The 11,181-nt window shown below is 40.1% G+C and overlaps 1 protein-coding gene across 1 annotated transcript; it reads right to left on the bottom strand.

Annotated features, from left to right (window-relative positions):
- Positions 1–6,809: 6,809 nt before the first annotated feature.
- On the bottom strand, positions 6,810–10,949 carry LOC147167370 (PAK4-inhibitor inka2-like). Its single transcript, XM_086087167.1, has 3 exons — positions 10,864–10,949; positions 10,718–10,763; positions 6,810–8,519 (listed from the first exon to the last, which is right to left on the bottom strand). The coding sequence occupies exons 2-3, from the start codon at positions 10,718–10,720 to the stop codon at positions 7,593–7,595; spliced, it is 930 nt and encodes a 309-aa protein (XP_085943293.1). The 5' UTR covers positions 10,721–10,763; positions 10,864–10,949; the 3' UTR covers positions 6,810–7,592.
- Positions 10,950–11,181: the final 232 nt, after the last annotated feature.

Below are 11,181 nucleotides of genomic sequence, written 5' to 3'. Positions count from 1 at the left end.
CAATGGATGGATGGATGGATGATTGTTGAAACTGGTCAAGCTAAGGCATGCATTCAGAGATGAGGAACGATTCAAGACGTTTGGATTAGAGATGAGCATATTGGCAGTAAATTGTACATCCTCCACGTCACCCTTTTAGGAATTGGATCCAACTGAACCTAAGATGTTGATCCTCATCTTCTGCAAACATATTCAACCACAATCCGCAATCCACATATTTAGATTTCTCCTTGTGCATGTTGCAAATGTAACATTGTTTCAAGTTTACTTAACTGATTCACTGCCATTGACGGCTATAGACGTCAAAAATTCATTTGAACTATTTCTATTAGTTTAAAAAAAAAATCTACTTTTGTTAACAAGAGTATAAAAACCTCGATTTTTTTTTATTGTACATTTAAAACAGATATAAAATTTGGGATTAATTGTGAGTTAACTAATGAAGTCATGCGATTAATTAGGATTCAAAATTGTAATCGCCTGATGCCCCGAATTTTTAATAATCTTTAAGTCGCGTCAGGCGATTAAAATTTTGTATTGTAATTAATCGCTTGACTTCATTAGTTAACTCACAATTAAAAGGTTATTTTAGTCTAGCAAGAAAAGATGAAGTTGCATAAAACGCAATTATACTTCTGATTTCTAAACATTAGCATGAACAGTTTGCAGTTGTACAATTTCGGGATCAGGAGATACTGTAAAAATATGTGATTGCTTAAACTTGAGCAGATGCCAAAAGATATTTTTTTTTTCCCCCCACAATCACATTTTCATCTTTCCTTACTGTTTCATGGGAAAAGCTGAACTCGTGGCTAACGTTTGTAATTGTTTCCAGAAGCTAGTTGGGCTCCAGCATACTCGTTCGGCTGTTGTTGTTTTTTTTTCTCTCTCGTCCGCTCTGGTGTTAAAATAGCTGACGTCATTCTTCATGCAGAGAGATGATGGAGGGTGCGTTGATTGGCTTCAGGTTCCTGCCAAAGGTTGCACGGCTGATAGGAGCGAGCGGAAAAGGGAGTGGAGGGAACAAAAATAGGCTCGGCTTGCGTGTAAAATGTGCGCATGCAAAACAAATTGTGTGAAAATGGAGCAGCAGTTCCAACAATGAGATTTGGATTGGCAAGATAAACGAAGAGAAAGCTCAGCATGCTAGCGTGCTAGCGTGCATCCTGAAAACTAAGCGCCCTGCTTTCTTCGTTTAGTTTAGTTTTGAATGTCTCTCGAGATTTAAAATGTCCAGCATTTAAATCAGGGGTGGGCAAAGTATGATCCGCGGACCACATGCAGTCAACTCAGTTCGTTCCGTTTTGAGTTGATTTCTTGTAAAAATTTAAATACAAAAAGGTCAAATAAACGATTTTCCCTGTCATGCGCCGTCCTTGCATCTCCAAAGAGACCATCTTGCTTGAGTTACCAAACACCACATGGTTCAATTGGGTCTGATAAATATGTGCTCAAGCCGAACCTTTGACCGCTCAAAAAGCCTAAATAGCTCACAAAAGTAAATAACGTACTTACATTGTCTTCCCCCAAACTCTTTCTCAAAGCTCTTTGAGCCACGAGTAATACAATTAATAAGCAATTTCTAATGGGCGGAAATTAATCTGCATGTAAATATTTTTGTGTCTGACCAGTTCTTTCTGCACCAAAGCATTACAGTGATATTTCTTTTTAAAGAAAAATAAACGTATTAAAATGTATCTAACATACCCATTTTCACTTGTTATTGTCTTTAAAAAAAAAAAAATCCAGACTTTCAATCTTGAGGCAATATAATACTGCACGGCTCCCGCATGTGTAAGAGATCAAATGTTACATTTCTCAGTCAGATGAGCATTAATAGATTTGTTTTCAAAATATTTTAAATTCTTTGAATTGGTTAACAATGTGTAAATATGACAGACAACAAGGGAACAGACCAATAGCATCAATTTGTGAAAAAATATTCAAATGACCATATTTGGACATAGAGGTATCAGTGAAGGTATGCATAAAAATTTTTTTTTAATTACAGTACCGGTAAATTTTTTATGAAAATATAATTTCTTTACTAATTAGAATAATGCTATTTAGAAAAATATATACCGATAATAAAAAATATATAAATATTTACAGTACGTCATCTAGAGATGACCTAACCCATCTGTTTTTTTTTAAACATCAAATTTGGCCCTCGAGCACACATTTTTGCCCACCCCTGATGTGAATGCTTGGCCGCCAGAGCAGACATAATTGGACCAAACTCGCCTGCGGAGGAGCCAAGCATGCTTTTGCGCAAAGCAGACGGCAACACTCGAGTGTCATATTTTGACATGTTCTTTTCTGCATGGGAGCAACTCTGACTTGCTTCGAGTCATGCGATGTTACACGCGTGTGCATGACGATGTTTACTGTAATTCGTGTTCCATCCATCCGTTTTGCCCTCATTAGGGTCACGCTTGAATTGTGAGTGTATTCCGGTCGTCTGTGGGTGAGAGACGCTGGACTGGTCAAACCCTGGTCACGGGAAGTCAAACCAACATTAATACTGCAGTCACATTCGTACTAATTGAGAATTTAGAGACTTCAATGAACCTTACATGCATTTTTTTTTTTTTGCGCTTAAATGTTGGAATTTATTTATTTTTAGGGTCAATAAGGATTACGCGGCCAACTCTATCTTGAAAAAGGCACAGTAGCAGTCCTGTGTTCATCCATCAGTGTGGTTTAGTGCTGCCACACAAAAAAAAAAGAAAACAAATACAAAATGCGACTGTTAGGACTGTCTCAGACCCTCCTTATCCTGGTCACCACCTCTTCCAGCTCCTTCCCTCAGGTATTTTTACTTGATGACTCTCTGCATCATTTGCTCAGCTGTCGTTGTTTGGTACTACAACACTATTAGCGCCCTTCCATTACATAAATAGTCTGTGCTTAAATGTTATTTTTTCTGATAGTTGCTTGATACTGCAATACTAGTTTGGACAAATTCCTTGATATATTTCACATACTTGGCCAGGAAAATCATTCTGATTGTTAACACTATGGGATGACTACTGCACTGAAAAAGGTGATTTCATATACTGCAGATGCACATATACCCCGATGAGGAAGCACCTCTTTGACCTTTTTTTTCTTCTTTTTTTTTAATGGTGGACCTCACATCTTCACATCTTCACATCCTACACACACGTACTTCATCTATCAACTCTTCGTGTGTGTTGGATGCATCGCATCTATCAGCAGCCTGCAGGAACGAACACACCATCCACCGCGATTTCCTCGTTAAGGGAGGGCGGCAGGAAGTGACCTTGGGAAGTCTTCCAGCAGTTCCAAAAGTGGAATCGCTGCCCTCCCCCAAACAACAACCAAAGTCATTGGATGGAGATTATAATGAGAGTTTCTGATTGGTTCAAGAAACAATCCCATTGCTAAAATAGTTAACATTGAGAAACGCTGCAACATGAAATGGTTAACATTAGGGGTGTCAGCGATTTAAATTGTTAATCCTAATTAATCACATGACTTCAATAGTTAACTCACAATTAATCACAAATTTTATATCTGTTCTAAATGTACAATGAAAAGTTTTCATACTCTTATTAACATAAAAGTGGAAAAATGTCATGCTAATATAAAGATGGCTGCATCTTTGAGTCACTGATACAGCACTTTCATAATAATTCATAACATTTAGTTAAAATTAAAAAGATGTACTGTACTGTAAAAAAAAAAGAGTGTGATATTGATTTGTGTTAAGGTAATTTTTCTGCCACTAGATGGCATTATTGCATTTGTAAGACATTGGTGACAGCTCAGTACATTTTTCTTTTCATATTAAGAGCTATCTAATGTTTAACATGAAGTAATTTGTGAAATTCTGCACATTTTTCAAATACAACATGACCCCAGTCTCCACAAATATATGCATTATTATTAAATCAGAATTTATTTATTTTTGCTGATTTTGACTCTTTTCCCACATAAGAACAACATGGAAACGGTTTTTGGGGGGTTATCTCATGTTTTTTGTTGTCATAGTGGACGGCAGAATAATATGGCTGTAACGTGTTGTGAATTGATAATCTTATATTGCGATTGTGATCGGTTGTGTAAGATCCAATTATGAACTAGAGGTGTTGACCTCATCCAAATTATGGATGTCATGTCATGTCAAGTCATGTCATGGGACCATCTATGGGTCTGAAGGGGTTAACTTGAAATTAACACACAAATTTTGACACCCCTAATGATCATATTAAGATTATGATAATGAGGATGTTGTTGACGATGTCAATGATGATGATGATGATGATGATGATGATGATGATGATTCTTTCTTCAGGCAATTTGTGCAGAAATCACTTCACACGCCCAATGAATCTGACGGCATTTGTTCTCAGGCTTTGTTTACCTTGGACAGCCCAGGTAGCTGCCATGTGTTTGCGGAGGCCGCCACTGTTTGAGGTCAGAGGTCATCGCAGGACCTTTTGCTCTGTTTGGACGCATCTGCACGGCGTGCCTCCGTTCGTTGCGGCCTCCCTGGTGTTTGCATTCCGATTGTAAGAGAATTATTGGTTTATGAGGAGGGAAAACATAGTTGGAATGTCTCGACTAAGGAGGTGATGATGATGATGAAGAGGCGGAGGAGGAGGATGGCGAGTTTTTAATTTTTTTTTTAACAAGGACACTGCAGGCACAAGCAGTAAACAGCCTTGTTTGGGTCAAATCTAATCGCAAGATGAGGCGTTTCCGCCTCCAAGCTTGTTGACACACACACACTTTAACAAGCATCAGTGGGCCGTGATGATTGAGAACGCTCCTGCTCAGGTTTCCAAGTGTTTGTTGTAGACCGACTCAAGACGAAGATTAGTGGGAACTTTTGCAGGTCGTGGAAGCCCCGGGTTGTTTGAATAGAAACAATGACTTTGTTAAGATTTCACCATCGCAAATGTCATAATCATTGTTCAGAGTTGCGTTTTCAAAGGGAAATGTGCGCGTAACGTGCACAGCAGCACGTGAGGGTTGAGTGCCGTCAAGCCTAACGTCTCTGGGGAGTTGCTGTTGTTGCGCTCGGAGGGCCGACCGCTCGCACAGCAGGCCTACACGACAAATGCCCCCCCTCCACCAGCCAGTCACATCCTGTGCACGGCTCGTCACTCACTTCCTGACTTTGGGGGGCAGGGAGGAACACTGGAACTGTATACGCACAGATGGCGTGGAACACATTTAAGACCTTCAGTGAACGCAGAGATTTGTTTTAAATGTTTGATGATTTTTTTTTTGCTGAAATCACGTGAGACTGACACGTTTGTAATACTAAATGATTTCAACATGTCAGTTTTCAGATTTTTTACATGGGTCAAATTTACAACCTTTATTTTTTATTCAATTGTATTTATTTATTTATTTTTGTTTTGCTTTACATGATTTTTTTCTTTTAATGATCGAGACATCTGCTCCGCTTAGCAGGTTTTAGTGCAAAATGTAACTTAAAAAACTATTTATTTATTTTTTATTTGTTAATTTGATCAAAAAATATGTGCTGTATATACCCGTAACAGTAAGACACATAAAAATAATGAATCTTCCAAAAAATAAATATCGTCTAATTTATAATATTTTGTATATTTTGTGGTGGCATAAAATTTTACATGATTTTTTTTTGTACACTTCCCTAGTACATTCCTTTATTATTATAATTATTTTAAGTTTAATTTTATTTTATGAATTGATAAGAGGTATTTATTTATACAGGGATTTATATTTTATTATTAGGGATGAAAATTATTATTATTAGAAATGAAAAATTTGAAGAGAAAATTGCTATTAATTAAAAAAAAATGCTGCACTGGGATATATAGATCTTTCTTTAAAATTGTCTGTCAATGTTTTGTTTTGAAAAAAGCAAAATTAATAGTGGTAATGGTACTTGGTATCAAGAGTTGAGTTCTCGTAATTGTCAGTCTGGCAAAAAAAGTGGTATCAAACATGTTAGTTTTTATATTTCATGTATATTTGTGTTTAGTTTCTTTCAACTTTATTTTTATATAAATAGTTGATGTTTATTTGATATGTATCTCTCTCATTTAAAAAAAAATATTTTTCAAAGTGTCTCTTGCATCTTGTTGCCATAAAAAGTTACTCAAGCAGTGCTTTGTCTTTTATCCCTCCCCGCCAAAAAATTCTCTTTTCACAAGTTACTGAAAGTAAAAACTTGGCACAGAGAGACAAAAATTGTTGCATTGAATAAGATCAAACAGTGCTTGTTTGGATTCATACATTTTGATCTTGAATTTCTTTTGAAACAAATATATTTCATTACCACAATGATAGGGGGAAAGGAATTTAATTGTTTGTGTTGCAGCAGAATTTGAACCCAGTGACCTTTAATAACACTTTAAATTCTGTATGGCAACAGTTGCATTTGGGTCATGTGAGTCGTCTGAAGGTTAAGAAGTAGATGCTGGCCTCTGCCTATGGATTAGGTGATCCACTGCTGCTGGAGCGCTTTCAAGGTCTAATTGAGGACAGGCTGAGGACGCTGTGGAAGGAGTGAAGGCAGAGCCGGCAGCCGGCCCAGAAGATACTGTACACTGCACGGCTTTTGAACTGGTGGAAGGACTCTGCCATCTGGACACAGCTGTTTGAAGCAACCCCACCCCCTTCTTTGCGCATGTGAGCTATACTTGGATGAAGAAGCTGGACGATGAGGTCTTTGTGTGTCCTTGCGTGGCTTCGGTTCTGACTTTTCATTTAACCTCACAAGTGAATGGTTTGTTTATAAGGGGAAGTGTTTTTCTTTATAGACAAAAGACAACACATAGTTATAGTGACTGTAAAGGACAACGGGTTTATTTGCCAAATGTATGACAATTCCGGAACTCTTATTTTCTAACTTCCTGTTGAGTGGAAGTTTTATTTTGAAGGATCACAGAAAGGGATAACTGCATATGACGGAAAATTGACAGTGCATATTGAGACGTTTGAAGAGGTAAAAATAATTCAGAGACGACAAATTCCATAGTTAAACATACTTAATCCGGTTAAAGTGGCAACAAGGTAAACAAATGTGCTTATCTCGCAACAGATTTACATTTGTGATTACATTTTGAGTTTAATTAACCACCCTCTATTTTTATGGAGGTAATGTGAACATGTATGACTGATGGCAACATTTGTGTTATTTGCCAGCTTTTAGGTTTGCCACAGGAATTAAAAAAGAAACTTCTGACCACCAGTAAAGCTTTAATTATTTCAACCGACGCCTTAGTGAGGATAATAAAGTTGGTTTATGCGTCACAGCCTATGGCAATCCTCACATACCCTGCAAGTAGCAAGGTGATGCCAACATCATGAAAAACAAATCAGTGCTATGTCAGAAGGAAAAATACTGCAAAGAGCACTTTAATCTGTTTGGTATAAAAAAATATATATATCTTGCAATGATTTGGAGACTGAACTACTTCTTTTAAAAGGGTTTGCAAGTGTTTTATTGCATGTGTAGGGTAAAAAGGATTAGCAAACAGTTTACATTGGTTTACAAACTGAGAGCAGTTAAATATAAGGAAGGTTCATTCGGGTTGGCACTCAGGAGAAAAATCCATCTTAAAGAGTCAGATGTAGCCGATGATGTCGTTGCATATTATGGGCTGTCGACTGCCCGTCTTCATGAGTGCGGGGAAGTGGTAGAAGTCCGAGTCGAGCGCGTGCAGGCCCGTGTGCGACTGGTGGAAGAAAGGTTTGAGCGACTGGAGTCCCACAGGGCAGGACAACCGTTTGGGCACCTCACCAGCCCTGCTCCCTCGAGCGGACTCTGCCGGTTTCTGCCTCATCTCCACACTTTTGGACATTCCGGCCAGTCGTCGCTTCATGTTGACTAGGATGTCCTTGGCGAGACGCCGGCCGCCGCTTGGTTTGAGTTCTGCAGGTTCTGGACACTCTGGTAGGTCCATCCAGTTCTTAATTAGGTCCGCAAAGCTGTTGTCCCCCAGAACCAGAGGCTGTCTGTTCCTGCTTCTGCTCAGCAAGGCTGTAGTCCAGTCCTCTGGGTCGCTGGCCTCAAAGGAGGTCCAGCGCTCTAAGCAAGCGTCCGAGGTGGATTTGGGTCGGATCCGACCCGAAGGCCCCGTGTTTGTTCGGAGGCAAGCGGAAGAGGAAACCCGCACGTTTCTTGTCCTTCTCAGAACAACACCTTCATCGTGCCAGGAGGCCTCTGAGTAGCCAGAGTCAACGTCCAAACTCTTCTCACTGTTAGGCGAACCTTGAGCCAAGCGCTCGTTGGGTTCTTCTTCTTCTTCCTCCAGCGGGTTGGCCAAACAGCACGCCGAGTCGTAGGTGCTGGCCTCGCTGGCTTGGGACACGCGTTGGTTCGAGAGTCGCTCTTGCTGGATCTTCTGCTTGCAGAGGCGGGTCACGGCGAAGGAGCGGTCGCACGGCTCGCTGAGCGGTCTCGGCCTGCCCGGCCGCTTCAGGTCCTGCAGGGTGCGCATCGCCTTCTGCACGCCGTTCTGGAAGCAGTCGCTGGAATCTCCCACACACAGCTGGAGAAGCAAACGGAGACAAACGCAATCAAGACGGAGAAGCGGACAACAACAACCGGGTCCGTCTTCCAAGCACATCCCATCGCGAGGTGACACCCGAACGCTTCCTTGTGTTGTTTCTGAGCCGGCGGGATTGTTAGCAGCTGAGATCACCGGTCTCCGCCAGCGTGCAAAAACATTCCCGACAAACCTCCGGGCGGCCATCGGCGCGTCAAGCGGCGCGAGCCACAAAAAAAAGTCAAGAGAGCAGGATGCACATTTGAAATGGGGAGAACTATTCCTGCTTCCTCTGGCAGGAGAGGAAATTTAGAAGGGGGGGGGGGGGACGACGTGAAGCCGGGTCGTACATATCCTCTCACGCAGGATGTTGGTTGCTGCGGATTGCTGCGTGAATTCAACATTGTGGATTTACACTCTGAATCACGATGAAGTGTTCAGAGTCAGTCAAACGGAAATCCACATGACGCAACATCACACGTGAATCATATCATCGATAGAAATGACACACAGGGCTGGACTGGCTCGCTCGCATGCATGGCAGAAACCCGGTGGGCCGGCTTTGTTTTTTGGGAAGTTCAATTGCGTGATGTTATTCTACCTTTATTTTTGTTATTATATCATTTTATTATTATAATTTGTCCTTCAACTACTTCTACATTTCTCTTCAAACCATTTCAATTCAACATGCTCCAAAAATTAACGCTCCACGGACCATTGTTTTTCACATTCCTAATTTTCACCGTTTTCAAACAATTCAACACTTTTCACCTCAAAAATACCCATTAATTTGTCCTTCAACTACTTCTACATTTCTTGACCGATTCAAACCATTCCACCTTCAGCATGTTCCAAAAATTAACGCTTCACGGGCTATTGTTTTTCTCAGTCCTAACTTTCACCGTTTTCCCACAATTCAACACTTTTCACCTCAAAAATCCCTATTCATTTCAAATGGGACATTCAAAAATTCACTTCCATTCAAAATTCAAACTGTTCAGCTCATTCCATTCACCTTGGGATCAATTGTCAGCACTCTAAATACATATAATATTTTTCATCAAGAACATTTCTTACGGTACGGGCTTGGGTTAGGGTTAGGAAATAATTTAGGACCTATATACCATTCACTATCATTTTTCCAATATCATAATATAATCGAAATCATTCAATACCATTTGACATAAATCCATATTTTCCAACAACATCACACCTCATTCTATGATTATACATTTTTAAATTTTTTCATTCAACATTTCAGCATTCACACGCATTTTATCCAGAAATTGCTTCATCTCGTTACAGTATTAATTCCCTCCATTTTACCCCAAGAAACCGGCCCCCAATTTAAAGTGAGCAGCCCATTGATCCGTTTCCAATATGGACAGGCATCAAACTGAACCAATCAACATCAATGACAGCAAAATACAAAATACAAAATATTTCTATGATCACTTTCCAAGAGCACATTTACAATACCAGCACAAGAGTGTCTGCAAATATGCTTCTGCTAAGAAAACAATGATAAGTTTTGACTTACACAGTCAGACATATATACATTTAAGAATATGATAATAACCATGTGATTATTATTGTGGTTTGTCACATGTCGTGGCGGAGACATCATACTGACAGCTCTTTTGGTTATTTAGCGACACGAGAAGGGCAAGTAATGAGAAACAGCCCCATGTCTGATGCAGTGCCGCCAGCCACCATAATAAACATAAAATGAATACCTCTGACGATGTCAATCAAAAGTGAACATGACTCTCTTTGTGAACGTACATCTCTCGCACTGGATGATAAATAGAAGAAAAATGGTCTTCAACGCCTTTGAGTGTTTCGCCTTCGGAGACTCCATATGACATGATGTTATCACAGCTGTGAGTTCTGAACCATTTGGGACCCCTCGCCTCCCCCTCCCCCTCCTCCTCCTCCTCCTCGTTCTCCATCTCCCACTCCTCCCCAGACTTATCCTCAGTGGGGTGGCATTGACACACTGTGCCACCGTGTCAAAACTTTGCCTTCATACAACACACAATTGATTTGTCCACTTGTGGACTCTCAGTAAGAGTTAGTTGTTAGTTTTCCCTTGGGCTGGTGGCCACCAATGAGGGGGTGACAATGGTTTACTATTAATATGTTACAGTCAAGTCAAGATACTATTGGTGCATGCAAGAAAAAGTGGGAAATAAACTTACCATTGCTTGTAAGTGTCTGCGGTGAAGTTAAAACTTTCGATGCGTCCTACAAAACAAGTACAAAACCAATGATGAACAACTGATTACATTTCATTAGAGTTTTCTCCATAATATATGCATTAATTTATCAAATATGCAGAACTAACCTTGGCATTTGGCTTAACTCCCACATAGATTTCACTTGTGATGATGCGGTGGCTGCTGAGTTCTCACTCTTGTGATCAACATGACGACTGACAGCTCACTTTGTAGAGGCCGAAGTGCTTGGTCTCAACCAATGAGCAGCGAAACTCTCCACCAATAGCGTGGCGCCCCAAACAAAGCCCCGCCTCCCCAAAATGTGTTATCATTTGAAGAGTTTTTCAGCAGTCATAAGCGAGGATGAATGTAAGGAATATGATGTCAAATATGTATTGCAAATTATAAGTTAAATTCAGATATATGTGACGTGTATTAATTATCAG

This window comes from Leptonotus elevatus, chromosome 10 (assembly GCF_054856555.1).
Source record: "Leptonotus elevatus isolate MCC_2025b chromosome 10, RoL_Lele_1.0, whole genome shotgun sequence".
NCBI classification, from domain to species: domain Eukaryota; kingdom Metazoa; phylum Chordata; class Actinopteri; order Syngnathiformes; family Syngnathidae; genus Leptonotus; species Leptonotus elevatus.
Note: the sequence above shows the minus strand (reverse complement) of the source record. Positions and strands in the feature narration are given on the sequence as shown.